At 50.8% G+C, this 15,198-nt stretch overlaps 2 protein-coding genes across 3 annotated transcripts in view; one reads left to right on the top strand and one right to left on the bottom strand.

Moving 5' to 3' along the window:
* The window catches only part of CB4H10orf67 (chromosome B4 C10orf67 homolog), a 161,576-nt gene extending 157,951 nt beyond the window's left edge, over positions 1-3,625 (top strand). For both annotated transcript variants that reach the window (XM_060659160.3, XM_060659159.3), the window contains one exon: positions 3,170-3,625. In XM_060659160.3, the coding sequence (XP_060515143.1) occupies positions 3,170-3,261 (92 nt within the window). In that variant the 3' untranslated portion in view covers positions 3,262-3,625. The remainder of the gene's footprint in view (positions 1-3,169) is intronic.
* A 9,620-nt stretch (positions 3,626-13,245) lies between these two features.
* On the bottom strand, positions 13,246-14,939 carry PTF1A (pancreas associated transcription factor 1a). Its single transcript, XM_060659161.2, has 2 exons — positions 14,153-14,939; positions 13,246-13,758 (listed from the first exon to the last, which is right to left on the bottom strand). The coding sequence occupies exons 1-2, from the start codon at positions 14,937-14,939 to the stop codon at positions 13,556-13,558; spliced, it is 990 nt and encodes a 329-aa protein (XP_060515144.1). The 3' UTR covers positions 13,246-13,555.
* Positions 14,940-15,198: the final 259 nt, after the last annotated feature.

The raw sequence follows: 15,198 nt of genomic DNA, 5'->3' as shown, positions 1-15,198 counted from the left end.
TTCCGTACAACATCCTTATGGAAACATTAGAAACCTTACCTTGATCAGTAAACACTCCTGGCAGTCTTGAGTGGGTTAACACTTTAAAAAGTGACTCCAGCTTTCAAGAACAGTAATTAAATTGGGGAAAATTTAATAAATGCACTGTTTTCTCGGGTGACGGTCCCTAAATTATTTTTCAATTTCGTCCTCCGATTTTACTAATTAACATTTTAAAAAGACATCAGGAAGTTGACATATTATTTACCAGCCTCCTTTGCATTTTGTCGTAAACTGGGCAGTGCAAGCTATTATTGGTGGCATCTCGGTGCAACATTTATGGTAAGTTTGCCAACAGTATGGTATACAGGTGACATCAGATAATAAAGTAATAAATTGCTTGCTCTTCATACGCCAGCTAAATTCAGGATAAATGCTGTTGTATTCCCAATGGCTGTCACCATGTAATTTGGATATATGCATCTCCTTCTTCTTCTATTTAAATATTATACTTTAAAAACAACTCCTACAAACGCAAAGATAGAAGCTCGAGGTACAAATGACAAAATCGCGCTTCACGTTACTGGTGACTCTTTAAGTAAAATTTTTCATTGCCACTTTGTCCTTAAAATAAAAAGGCCTTTTGGTCGTGCCCATACAAGCATAATAAATTGTATATGTTTGTGATACTGAATGACTCTTGCCCATATGCTGCACCGCAAAGCTACATGAATGAGGCATTTACCAAATCAGGCCCACCACATTAAACAGAAAAACAATCTTTATTCATGGTAACTTATCAGTTTCAATTAATCAACCTTAACAATGGAAATTCTGATGTGTTCAAGCAACTTGAAAGCAATGGGTCATCTCCAGGGCAGCCATGTTGTGTCTTTGTGCCTAACGTTTCAAACAAAGCAACATCTCCAATAAATAGACATACGTATACATACATACATGTGCACGTATATACATCCCGATGCGTGACCACAGCTATGCCGCGTTCTGCCAGTAACCATGCATGTTTATTGCCTGTGATTTTTATCACGGTAAGTGTAATTGTTTTCCTTCAAAGTATTACTTTTTTGAGCTCTGCAAGTTTAAACAAAAGGAAAGAAATTTCCATTGGATGACCATCCTTTCAGTTTCTGTGCTGCTATGTGAATAGCATTGTGCAAACCATTCCAATGGTTTTGAAAAGGGGTAACCATTGGTTTGATTTGGTTACACGGTTTAGCAAAGAGCTCCCTCCCACTGCCTTAGGGTCTGTGAAAGGTCTGTGACCTGTTTAGAACTGCCAAGTGAAATGTCATGTCGCCCCTCCCAAATGGGAGTATCTGCATTCATTTGATCAGTATAAAAAATGATTGGGGATGGCGAGATCAGTGCTTTTGAATTGCAATTTATAGCAGTTTACAAAAATGCACATTGTTGGAAAAGAAAACATGGAAGTGTTTCTTTCTAAATTGCATTACCTGTGAAATGTCATTAGTCTTTTAAGGATATTTACATCCTTTTTTTATTATTATTTAGGAGACTTATTTCAGCTACAGAAAATCAGAATTTTATCACATTATGATTTTTAAACTTGTGTTTTGGTTTTGATAGCAGAATTTAGAGAAAACGTTTCTGAGTTCTTAGGATAAACATAATTTGTTGTCGTTTCCATTTATTAACTCTCCAAGATAGTCTGCTAATCGGTTGCATTAGCGGAAGACTCCCAATGATCTTTCCCAGATTACAGAGGAGATCCATTTGTTGGCAAATGCCTTGTCTGCTGATTTGTAATAGTGAGTCCGAAATCATGGGCATACTAACTCTGCCAGGTTTCCGTTACTCCTTCAACAGCATGCTATGTAAATTTCTTTGTGAGAGGAATACTTTCTAAATTACGGTACCCCCCAGATTCATCTACATGTATGCACCGCTTCATAAAAGGAAATGTTCTTTATTTTCATTAAATACGCGAATGTCAACCGAAACGTGAAGGTAGGCTGTTCAAGTTCACAAAGGCTTAATGCAGCCACCTGGGTCTCTGGGTTGCAGAAAACAGCACCTTTTATACGATGTCTAGGAATCAGCACCTTTTCTACGATGCCCATCTCTTTGCCCAGGCAAGTGGGTGGAACTGGGTGCTATTTTGAAGAATTCTTCCTTTAGGAAGAAAAGTGATCTTGGGAAAAGGGCCTCAGAACTTCCCTGGCTGATACTTGAGTAGAAAAAGAAAGGGCCTGCTTCAGAAAAGACTTGACCCAGATAGACTCCCTAGCAATCCACTTTGAACCTCCCCACCATTGAAAGGCGAGGTTGTCACGTTTTTATCTTTGTTCATGTTAAGCCTTGGAATGACAGCCTGTCTCTGTGTTCCCCTCTCCCACTGCCCCGGCTGTAAGTGTCCACATTGACACCTACCGGTGACCGCAGGCTGCAATTCTTTGTTGCCTTGTCCACGCTCCTGGCTTTCACTGGGATTAGCTCAGGGCCTTTGTTCCCCTTCAAAGCTGGAACATCACATCCCATGTTGTGGCTTTCCTGTCTCAGACCCCCAACGCTTTCCTCACAATTTACACACCAGGTAAATGTCCCTCCCTACAGAGCAGAGAGCCTAGCCTGAGTGGGGGGGGCGGGGGGGGGGGGTGGAACCTCCCCAGTCCCCAACTTCAGAACCCCTGCCAACTGGTTTTGTTTCCTTCTCCTTCATAATTTTCTATTTCATATGGAGGAAAGACTGAAAATGCAAATGGAAGTTTAAATCTTCGTTGGATCCTTGGGCCCAAACACGAGACAACCTCTGCCTTTTTAAATTCTCTTACAACTGCTCCTAATTCTAGGAAGGTGACCCTCAGCAGAAGGTCATTTACTGGCCTTGGTCACAGGCTCCTAAGACCATTTCTATAGTATGGAGCAGCAGGAAAACTGTCTCAAAAAACAGAAAAAAAAAAAAAAAAAAAAAAAAAAAACTTGTCTGACAAGCTATTCTGAAGGCCAAGGAGGATCTGACTGCCCGACCTCCCCCACTGCCCACCCGTCCTACTTCCCTTCCAGGTTATTTGAAGGGGCTCCCAACTGGGGCCAGACAGGGAGGACCCACTGAAACTGAGGCAAAGAGCTCTGCGTGAGGAGCGGGAAGTGGTTTTATATATAGCAAGAAAAACAAAATGCACGTATGTCTCTTTTCCCGTGTTTTTAGGGAGGGTGTCTGGAACCCTGGAAGAAGAGTCTTTGGAGAAGCCATCGATACTCCAGAAGAGCCCAGTGAATGATGTGGACGCTACTGAGTGAGGGGCAGGGCCCTGGGCTGCGCAGAGGGGGACCACAGAGAGGACCCTCTCCATCCTGGCGTAAGGCCTGCCTCCCTGGCCAAGGGATACTCCCTCCAAGGCGTTTCTAACAAAGCTGTTCCGTCTCCCCGATGATGTAGACTAACTCGAGGCCTGCCCTTGAAACGAAGAGAACGTGTCCGCCCGGCTGTGCGCACCTTTCCAAACCCTCAAAGGCAGGTGCTCGCTCATGCTGGGTGAGAGGGACGCAGGGACTTCGAGGGGCTGCCAAAGCCACTGGGGGCGCTTCCTGGGCTCAGCAAGATGCCCCAAAACCTTAGGGTGGGGAGGAACGGACTTCAATTAAAAGAAGTTTGAGGCACTAAGCTTTCACTCCCTCGCTTATCCATCCGGTCTCTCTGTAACACCACGGTCAAACTGATTTGCTGCCTCCTCGCTTGCCGATGAATCCCCATGAAGGCGAACCTTAACGCCTGGTCCAAGGGGATTTTAAATTTCCTCTAGGGAGATCCATTCTTCTCTTACATGGGCACTGGGCTGCCTGCCCTATCTTAAAAGTCATAAACAATTCTTTCGTAAGTGGGAAACTCATTGGAGTTTTGCCTCCTGGTAAGTATCAAGGCCAAGATTCACGTGTCTCTCTGCAGCATGTCAGGTATCATTTACGGAAAGTCCAGTTTGCTTTCTTCTGTGCGTAATGTTCAGCTTGGTCCTTTCCATTCCCCTAACTGCAAGTGGGGCCCTGTCTGTAGCCCAGTTTCAGAAATGCAGACTCTGAATTACACGTTTCTAAAGCTATGTATTAAGTCTCAAGAAATATATTTGTAGTAGCTGTCACATAAAGCTGATCTACTCTGCTGTAAAGGAAGCTGGAGAGGCGATTTATTTGTGCGTAAAAGGCACAAGATTTAATTGGAGAGAGACGTGTTATTTTCAACGCAAGTACATGGGGTGGCATAGCGCCGGGGAGCATTATTCGAGCTTCATCTACTATGCACTATATGCCACCGTCTCCAAAGGAGTGTTGCCCTAGAAACTTGTTTTAAATCTGCTGCTATATATCAACACCTTGTTTTAGCAGTCCTTGGCTGAATTACAGTTACACAGTTTGGCGCTTCTTTCAAATTTCCTCCCATCAGTTTGGCTAAAGAAAGGAATTTTTCTCCTTTAGAAATGAATTGGCTTAATTAGTAAGTAGATTAATGGCAATTGCTGGTGAGTTGGTTTCCAGCAGAGTTTCACCAGAGAGGGTTAATCGGAGTCAGGTCTGGAATCTTTCCCAGAACTGGCTGCCAGCCATTTCCACCAACCAATCAACCCTACAAGAAACGGAGGAAATGAAATAGAATTTATATTCCCTGTACTACTATCCTGGGCAGAAATTCCTTGGAAGCAGCCTCCTAGGCTGGGTTGGGTTCAGTACAGACGGTTTCATTTCAGAATTTTAACAGAAACCTTGAAAGGGTTTCACCTTCAAGATTTATCTGAGGACCAAAGCAGAATTTCAAATGGCACAGGGAGGCTCTCCACAGAACACTGAGGGCGCGTTGGAAACGCAGGAGGCTCTTAGTCAATTTCAGGTTTACCTAAATTGCAAAAACCTCCCAAGTTCTGTCCTAATCTGTTATCTACCAGAAGCCTTTAAAAAGTTGTGTGTTTTGCAGTCTTTTCCCTTATTTTTTCCATAGTGATAAAAATGCATTCATAGTTTAACTCGCAGCTGCATTAGTCTTGCAAAAAAAAAAAAAAAAATCCCTGCTGAGAAATGCATATAATAGGAAAAACAGATCGGCTGGACAGCAGTGTAATTAATGCCAGAAAGGGCTGAGGCCGGTTTCATAGTTTGTCTTTTGAGGATATCAAGACGAGACCTGGTGAAAAATGACGCATGCTTTAGCATTTCAGAAAGCTGGCAACTGGCAACGCTGTTCCTTTTTTCTTTGACTTTCTGCCTCAGAACAAAGAGGTCGGCAGAACTAGCTAGGTTGTAATGAGTTCTATGTCCCTAGCACATTAAGTGCATCATGGAAACATATTGTATCGAAATAGTTTGGAGGAGAATACCGGGGATGAAAGAGAATGGGTGCTTTGATCAGCTCCCTGGGGTCCTGAGTGCGCACAGACTGACTTGCAAGGAGTTATTCAGCCCCAGCTAGACACACTTACAACACCATTCAAAGAAATTTGCATATCTGTAATTTATCACATTGGTCCAGAACATTTTTGCAAGGTAAATAAAAGTTGGCTGAATAAAAAAAAATCAATCATCGCAGATATAGAAGAAACTGTGAAGCCTGTGTTTCCATTAAAAACATAAATAAATATGTCCATAAAACACGACGATTTAGAGGCTGACTTTATTTTAAAGCGTCCTTAGAGCAACAGGTTGTGTGTTCACAAAGGCAAGAGTGGCCACAGTTTTTTTTTGTTGTTTTTTTTTTTGTTTTTTGCACGTCTACTTTAGGGGAGTGTATTCGCAGCTTCCCGCTAGAATAACAGCAGAATGTGAATGAGATGTGTGTGGCTCTAACCAGCCCGCGACACGCAGAGAAAAATTAGTACACACTTTGAGGAGATGTGAGAGATGGCTTCGTCTCTTTGGCGGCTGCATGTGCTAAGGTTAAATCTCATTTCTCCTCCTGTGGATGGCATTGCCAAGCCCTGGTTGCTGAATTCAGAAGCCCGAGAGGATGAAATGTCCTCGCACGGGTCAATAGGAAAACTTGCTCTCGAACGCCCCATGAGAACAAGTGGAAATTTTAACAGGCAGGCATTGTTCTGAGTTTTTAAACAACCCGGTTAAACAGCAAACAAGAATCTTCAACTTGACCTTGGAAAAGGCTGGTGTGCCTAGAGATCATCTATCAAACAACTCTGGATGACAATGATATATTTCTAAGTATTGTCAGATGAAAAGATTGATAAATTTGCTGCTGCAAAGAGAGAACTTTGGAAACAGGCAACAGGCAATTTAGTGCGCTGCCTCGACCGCCGCCTCTGTCCTTGCCACCCCATCCCCACCCCTCCACCCCCCGGCCTTGGGGCCAACTTGGTAGAAAAGGGCCAGTAAATCAGCACTGTAATATTTCTTAAGGGGCACGGAAAAGCTGTGAACAGTACCTCTCATATTAAACGCAATATTTCTTTGCTTTCGTGGGGAACAAAAGTCATAGCACGACGTCTTTATGGCTAATTCAGTCAAAGGCACATCTTGGTTCCCCCCGCAGAAAGGTCAGTGTCGTTGTGTTTGGTCCACCGAGGGGGTGTTTTCACACTGAAAACTGAGCCAGCTGTCCCTGTCATACCCTCGCCATTGGGGAGCGCGCACTAGCCATGGTTATTAGGCACATTCTACACCTGCAAAATATACCGATTTCCAAGACTTTTCAAGACACCCCCCCTCCCCCGTTCTCATGCCCCCTCCTCCCTCGTCTACTAAACTTTGACAACACAATTCAAGCCCTGGATGAAAGCGCTGCCAGCAAGAGGAGAGCTGGGGAGGGGGCAGCTCAGCCAGCGGCTCCTGGTGTCTATTGAGCAGTCATCAAAGAAATGAGGCGTCAAGTATGTTTTCAAAAGTATGGAAAAACTTCCAAATAAGGGCTTAGAGCCATCACACATTTGCTATTGCCAACATGCTGATTTCCGAACCCTAATATTTAATTTTATGTACCAGTGTTAGGTGAGGGGTTATAGCCAGGCAGCCCTCATTTAGAACTGGCCCTTTTACAATTTTCATTTGTATTCAGCGTGTCAGGACATACATGTTTTTTTCTAAGTTGCCCCCGTGTGAGCCCACATGCCTTTTTGAAACTCCAAATGCCAACTCACTGTTGTCATCCATTTTACAGCGCCTGCCCAACTGGATCTCATAATAAAACTCCTTCCAGAAGCATCTCTTAGCTAGCCTTTATCGCCGGAACCCAACTTCAAAGGCTTGCACTCTAAAGCTGGATCCCTAGCTGTCTGAGGGACGCTCAGTGGTCCAAACAAGAAAGGGGCTGAAGGGGATCCTGTGCAACCGCTGAAAAGAAATCGTAAAAATTAGAAAGAATTCAGAAAAATTCGCCTCTAGAGTGAGAACCCCAGTTCCTCTGAGGCAGTAGTGCAAAAGTAACTAGTTTTCTCCAGGAGCACTTGAAGGCGGGGGTGGGGGACTCAAGATTCCTATCTGGCTGCAAGGTTTGAGGGGGTGGGGGTGAGGAGAGAGGAGAGGATTTAATGAGCCCGTGGTGAGCCTCTAATCCCGATCTTTGTCTAGTCCTTCCTCCCAAATTACAAAGAGCTACGTAAGACGTCCCCAGGGTGGGCAAAGTGCAGGAGTGCCCAGGACACCTTGGGGGCTCGGGACACAGTCGGAGGTGAAACACACTGCGTGCCACAGGAGGTGGGGGAGCGTTTGCCTCTCACTAGCAGGGAACCCTAAACTCTTTTCCTGGCGCCCCGGGGCCTCGGGGGAGCCCGCCACCGCCAAGCGGAAAGCCGGCGCCTTTCCAAAGCCAAGTCCGCGCAACAGGTTGTTTGGAACAGGTGCCGAAGCCCCAGGGAGGGGGTTGGCGTGAAGCCGCGGAGATAAGCCAAGGGCCGGGACCCTCCCAAGAGGCAGGTTTAGGTCCCCGGGGGGGTGGCCAAAGTAGGGGTGGGCTAGAAACCTGCATCCCCGCCACGCAGCTACAAGCGCTGGCGCCTCCGCCCAGATGCAAAACCGGCTCGCCACGGCCTGCGCCCCGGGCCAAGGGGCCCTCTGCAGGCGGCCGCCCGAGGGCTTTCCGCCCAGCCAGGGGGCGTAGTTACCCAGGGCCTCCCCAAAAGAAGCCCTGTCTCCTGTCTCCTGCCCTCCTTCAGGCCGTTCGCCCCCCTCTCTGCTCGCCGCTTCCCGGAGCCCCTCTTGGAGACTTCCATGCGCAAAGACAGCAGAACTGCGGAGAGCCCGGCGCCGGGCAGCCACTTCCAGCCTCGAAGGAAGACGCACGGCACCGGAGCCCCGACTGCCCCGGGAGCAGGGGCTAGGCGGGCCTCCGGGGATACTCGTCCGACTCCACCCCGGCTCTCCGGAACCCTGGGAACTCGGAGCAGCGGGCGGGGCGCATGCGCGCCTCGGGCCGGGGACCCTCCCCAGCCCGCGGCGTTTGGGGAAAGTTTGGCGAGGTTTGCCCTGGCAGCGGCGGACGTCCCAAAGGCCGGGCCGCCCTGGGGAGGCGGCCGGGAGCCCCCCGGAGTTCCGGGAGCCGGCTCGGCGGGGGCCCGACGGCTGAAAGGCGGCAGAAGGTGGGGAGAAGGAGGCCTTTTGTGTGTGGCACAGGAGAGTCACTTGCGCACAAACGCAGCAGCGCGCTCCGCCGCCGCCTCCGCCTCCGCCGCTGCACCTCCGCCTCCGAGGCGCTTCATTACAGCCCAGCCCTTCCCCCGCCTCCCCCCGGCCCCTGCCTTTGTTCGGCTTGAAAGTAATGCTGTGAATTAAAAGAAATGACAATATTTTCTATCTGCTTGAAAGTCCAAGAGAAGAGCCCTTGAGCTTGGCAAAAATCAGGCAAATCATTCATCATGCCACCCCGCACCTGTGGTCTTGGCATTGAAAACCCTCCAGACCTATTCCTATTAAACTTAATTATTCCCCCAAAGCACACAATGGTTGAAATGGAGCAGGTTGGAGTCTGTTTATTGGTGGTAAATGTTTTTCTGAAGATCTTCTGAATCTCATTGTTAGCTCGTTGTTTGAGGCTGCCCTCTTTCTTTCAGACTAGAGTAGCCTTGGACTTTTCAATTTTCAATCGTAACATCTGCTTAATCGTACGGATCAAAATATGGAGACACAAAACATATGTAATGGTTGATTTGTTAAATCCTGGTAATGAGTTATTAACAAGGGAAAACAATAGGCCAGGATGGTGAGAGCCTTATGGTAACAGAGTCACTTTATGCAACGCCTGACGTTTCCCTTCTTGATAAATGGAACTAAGGTCTGAGCGCCAGGTGATAGCAAGAAAATCAATGTCTTTAGGGGCCAGCACGGAGACTTTTTTCTATGTGAAAAATTAGGAGACATAAAATTTAATTGGCTGATCAGGAGGGGGGGAAACAGTGGTCTTAAGTTTAATTGCCAGTAGGCTTAGCAAGGGAGACAAAACAAGATTTGGGCCTGTTTGTTTGCAGCACCCCAGCCTCAAGTCCAAGTGTATCATTGAAAATGTGTTTTATTATAACACATGTCATGCTTTACAGTTCCCATATTGTGTGAAGACAATAGTTAATGGTACATTAAAGACAGGCAAACCATGCCAACACGTCTTGGAGACATTGTAAGGGCCTCTCTCTTTGCTTCTTTTAGGCAGCTGCAGCCCAGGACCCAGAAGCACAAAAAAGAACAAGTTTGAACTACCAGGTGCATCCTAGAGAACCACGACAGGGATTGATATGTTATAGCCCAGGACATGAACCTAGCAATAAAGATATCATTTCGATTGTCTGCGGCTTCCACGGCCTGTAAAGCCCGGGAGGCCCTCAGCAGCCTGCTTTCTGGCAGCTCAGTCTCCCTCCCTGGGTTTCCCCATCTCCCTGGGCCAAATCCGAACACCTGTTGGCCAGACCCCACATCCCGTCGTGGGAATCGCTTCCTCCCAGTGGTTCCAGATCTCAAAAACGCAATTGGTTGTGGAATTATTTAGGACCATTCCCACAGGCTTGCAGAAGGCTTTGGAATGGCAGTGGAAGGGAGGGCGAGGGAAAGAGGGAGGGCGAGGGCTCTTCCCAGAGAGGTTCGCCAGGGAGTGCTCAACTGGTGTTTGTTCAACCTCGCAGCTGGTACTCGGTGCCACCGCAAAGGCCCATTAATGGAAATGGGATGAGTTTATGGATTTAAGAGGCTTCACGCCCTCTCCACCGGAGGGGCGTTAATCCCACTGCTGGCTGAGGAGCAGTCCTGGGAATCCGCCACAGCCGATTTCACAGGAGTTCCAACAAGGCTCTTTGTGCGCTCCGTTCCCACCCCGGGGTGGGAGTCTTGCTGTCTCTCCCCCTACCTTTTCTGTCCTACAGGACCTACAGTTTCCCGAATTCAACTTTTCATGAGGGCTTTCAATTAATCCATGGTGTCTCCGCCACCGGAAGGAAGACGCTCCACAAGGGGGCTCCATCCCAGAGGCCACCCAGCTGGGGTTGGGGAAGTGGCTCCCCTCTCCTCCTCTTGCCTCCCCCCTCCTCCCCTCAGGAACCACCCCACCCCACCTCCCTTCAGAACCTGGAATTTTCTGATGAAAAACAAAGGGAAGAAGCAGGATGCCTCAGGTTTCCAGCCTTGGGAACCAGAAAGGCCTCTTTTCATGAGGTGTAATATCTTTGAAGGCTATGATGAGAGGTCTCCAACCCTCATGCCCACCGGAAATGTAGGGGTGAGGGAGGGATGAGAAGGGGCTTTTACTGAGTAGAGCCATTGGCACTCTGACACAAAGGCCAACCTGGGATGGAGACCGGCTGAATAGGTGGGATTGAGGATTTGTATTTGGCGGTAGGGGGCAAAGTGTTGGGGGGAAGGGAGGGTACCTCACCCCAACTCTCTTCTCAGAAGTCTTCTAGAAACCCTCTCCAGTCCTCTCTCCTCCCACAGTCCCTAGCAGGGCAGTCTCGACCACTGGAGAAAGATTTAGCCAGCCCGCCAGTAGAGATCAGGAAACGTACTGGGTTCTGGGTTTGCAGCCTCTTTATTATGCTAAATGGACTAAGGCCGCCAGCGAGGACTGGAAACTCTTTCCCCTGGGGGTCCCAGGCTGGGATTCAACCTGGGGCCTAGGGGTGTTCAGAAGAGCAAGGCTGAGCAAAGAGTGTCCTTGGCCACCCAAGGGTTTGGCTTACTCCATTATTTTCATACGGAACTTTTTTTTTTTTTTTTTTTTTTTTTTAAGTTGGAAGAAACGTGTGGACTTAGAAGGACCGCTGAATACCCATCGCTCAGACTGCCCACTGGTCCTTCCAGTGCCAGGCTGTATGTACTGGCCAGAGCTGCCCCAGGCCAGAGGCCCTCCAGCCTGCCCTACCAAGTGCAGCACGGGCCTCTCTGACGCCAAAGGAGCCTCTGAAATGATACCTTTGTTCTGCTTTTACTGCCGCCGTTGTGTTTTTTTTTTTTTAAGAATTGCTACACTAGCATGAATGGATTATGAGTAAATAAAAAGAAGCTGTCAGTCTCTTTGAAGGTTGTGTTTAAAGGGACTTGCCAAGTCAGGACAGAAGAGTGACAAGATAGAGACCCTGGTGTTTTACATGCTCAGCCCGGCTTTTCCGCTTCATCTGCACCGCACTAAAGGATGTGTTGAAGCATTGAATCCCACAAAAAAAAGTGGCACGCAAAATAAAAGGTGCCACATCACAATGATTGTAGTGTTTTAACTGCGAGTGCCACACTACCCAACCCAATTGAAACGCAGGTCTGTCTACACTGACGAAGAATGCGGTACAGTACTTAGATAACTTATAATTGAGTTGAAGTCTGCCTAACATTTGACTTTCTAATGAGTGTAATGAGATTACATGCCTGATAGAAGCATTTGTGCCAAAGCAACTTTCGTGTTTAATGGGGCTCGATTACAGGACAAAATCGAATTATTTTCTCTCGTTCCCAAATTCTGTCTCCAGTGTGAAATCTCCATCTTTTAGGGGGAGGGCCGGGAGAAGCTGCGTAGCCTGAAAGGGGTGTGAAGGTCCATGACCAAGGGCCTCCTGGGAGCTCCGCGACCCAGAATCTCCGCGTGTCTGGCCGGGCCGCGCTTCGGGGTCGGGCTCGCGGCCTCGCTTTAATTGCACTTGGACGGGGTCCATGGCACCCGCGGCGCGCGAGGAACCCCTCGGTGGGTCTGAAACTAGGTTAAAGCAATTAGCATGCTGCCGACATATTGTCCTGCGGCAGGGCCGTGGGTACCGGGGGAGATTCGACGCTGTACCTTGGCTGACCAAGCCGCTGCCGGGAGGCGGAGGGGCACCTCGCCTTGGCCAGGCCTGCGCGGCGCGGGGACGGCTCAGCTGGAAGGCGCGCGCCCGCCGCGAGCGCGGGGCCTCGGGCCCAGAGCGGAGGGCGCCCCGAGAGCCTAGAAGGTGCGGGGCTGCCTCTCAGGAGACCAGCCACAGCCCGGGTTTCCAGGGCTTTCCGGGGGAGCGACCCGGGCCGCGCGCCCTCGCGCCTCTCCCCTTCGCTAGGGGGCGGCCCTGCTCCCTCCTCGCGAGGCTCGCCTTCTCCCCAGGCTGCTTGCCAAGGAAGACGAGATCATTCTCTTGGAGGCGAGACGAAGTCAATTTCAAAAGTAACTTTTGCGGAAGTGGCGGAGGAGCGGCCCGTCCCCTCGCCTTACCTAAAAGACCCTGGATTGTGTTGGGAGGCATCCCAGGGGGTCTCCCGACGTCAGCGTCCTGGTCTACCCCGTCTCCCTTGAGAGGAGTACTCGGATCCACATACCTGATCCTGTAACTACAGGAGGGATGGGTCACCGGGGAGCTCACGAGCACCTCTTCCTCCCCAGCCCGCGGAAGCACCATGACCCCCTCCCTCAGCCAGCCCAGAAACTAGCTTTTTGTTCCCACCGGACCCAACTCGCTCGCTTCAAGCACTACGGTGAGACAGGGCAAGGTGACCTTGGGTGAGTCAAACATCGTCTCTGAGCCCTCGCTTTCCCCTCTGAGAAATGGGAATAATAAATACGCCATGACCATTTGCCTCATAGGGTGTTTGGAGGGTAGGATAAATATAGGCCAAAGTTACTATTTAGGGCAAGGGATGCAGATAAGGGGCCCTCTCAGAGAGGTGGGGCCTAACCCTCTTACCCACTGTCAGCTAAATCTAACTGAAAGGTGGTTTCTTGCTAGAAAGCTACATTTTGCATGGCTGGTTCAGTTATCTTTTACAAAGTTCAGTCTTCTTTTTAAAAAGCTACCCCCCTCATGTATTAGACAAGTAAGTTTTAGAAAAAAGTGTAAACAGCATTTATTAACATCGCTTAGAAATAAACCATATCTGGCAATAAATTAGCATGAAGTTGTCCGGCCAGAGTTCTTCCAACAACGCAGAGTTCTGCCAAAGGTGCTGGGGGGGAAATCACAGGCTATTGCATATTTTTAGAAAATCAGGATAAATTATATAAATTATATACTTAAAAAGAGATCGTCTATTTCATTAACTCGACAGGATAATAAATAGATAAATAACAGTTGATTGCCTTTAGAAAAATGTGATTCTTAAATTACATTATTGATATTTACATGTACAATATGCACAGAGACAGAATCAGATCCTCAGGCGGGTCTGGGGCTTCTCAGGACACAAACTCAAAAGGCGGTTCGTTTTCTATGTTGTTGAAGGGAGATTTGTTGGTGAGTTTTCTGGGGTCCTCTGGGGTCCACACTTTGGCTGTTCGGATAATATTTTGTTCTTTGAGTTGCTTTTCATCAGTCCATGAGAGGGAGTGTCCTGCCAGGGGAGGGAGGCCATAATCCGGGTCGCTGGGGGAGGGGGACCCTGAGGAGGTGAGAAGAGAAAACAGACCATGAACGTCCAACTGTATTCCCAGCGATGCCCTCTCTGGTCCTTTAGGATCCCGTCCTGGGCGCCTCGGCCGAACGGGCGGGTCTTAGGTTTTATTACAACGACCCCGCTTCCTCCACCCCTCGAGCCCCCCAGCGCCCACTCCCCGGAATCCCTGGAGCTGCAAATCTGCCGGAGACGCACGCCCTCCCAGCCGCGGTCAAGTGGCAGAAGGACCCTGCCGAACGCCGACTCGTGCTCAAGGTCGCCGGTGCCGACGGACCCTCTAACTGTCCGTCGCTCGGCCGGTGGGTCCGTTCACCCAGCCCCTCCGGGACCTTCCCGTGCCCGTCCCCGTCTCCCCGAGCTGGGCTGCGGACGCACTTACGGGTGCCCCGATGGCAGATGATGACTTTCTGGGTCTGGCTGCCCGGGCTGTCCCCGCCCAGGCGCCCGCCGCCGCCCGGCCCCCCGCCGCCGCCCGCGCCGCCGCCGCGCAGCGGCAGGTCGGCCTGCACCAGCTCGCTGAGGAAGTTGATGTAGCCGATGGCCAGGCGCAGCGTGTCCACCTTGGAGAGGCGCTTCTCGTAGGGCAGCGTGGGGATGTGCGAGCGCAGCCCCTCGAAGGCGTCGTTGATGGACTGCATGCGCCGCCGCTCGCGCACGTTGGCCGCCTGCCGCAGCTGCTGCAGCTCGGCCTCGGAGCGCACCCGCCGCCGCCGCCGCGCCGCCGCCGCCGCCGCCGCCGCCCCGCTCAGGCCGCGCAGCCGGGCCTCGGGGGACAGCACGGCCGCCCCCGCGCACGGGTAGGCCAGGCACGCGGGCGGCGAGCCGGGCGAGTAGGGGAAGCCGCCGGGGGGCGCCCCTGCGTCGCAGCAGTAGCCGCCGCCGCCGTCCTCCGGCTCGCCGGGGCCCCCCGAGGGCGGCGGGGCGAGCGCGTGCGGGGCCGCCGAGGGCGCGGGCTGCAGCAGCAGGCACGCCCCGTCGCGGTAGCAGTACTCGTGCAGCTGGTGGCTGAGGAACTCCACCTCCGCCTGCTCGTCCGCCAGCAGCTCATCGCCGTCCTCCAGCGGGTCCCGAGAGGACTGGTCGGTGAAGAAGTCCTCCTCGTCAAAGTAAGGAGACGGGAAGGCGTCCAGGCCCCCGGGGAAGTGCTCTAGCAGCACCGCGTCCATGCTCCGTGCCGCCGCGGGCCCGGGGCGGGGGGCGGCTGAGGTGGCTCCCGGGATGTTTGACGTTGCAGTTCTGGCTCGAGAGGCAAGCCCCCTCCCTCCGGGCTGGTGCGCCAGAGGCGGTGAGCGCTGCCCGCCCGCCGCCCGCCCCCCGGCCTCCCTGGAGTGTCCGCGGCCGCTCGGCTCTGGCGGGCGCCCGCGCTGCGCCGGGGAGGGCTGTGGCCGACTTGCTGAAGCCCAGGGCCGGCACGCGAGGATTCTT

This window comes from Panthera onca, chromosome B4 (assembly GCF_046562875.1).
Source record: "Panthera onca isolate mPanOnc1 chromosome B4, mPanOnc1 haplotype 2, whole genome shotgun sequence".
In the NCBI taxonomy this organism is placed as follows: Eukaryota; Metazoa; Chordata; class Mammalia; order Carnivora; family Felidae; genus Panthera; species Panthera onca.
Note: the sequence above shows the minus strand (reverse complement) of the source record. Positions and strands in the feature narration are given on the sequence as shown.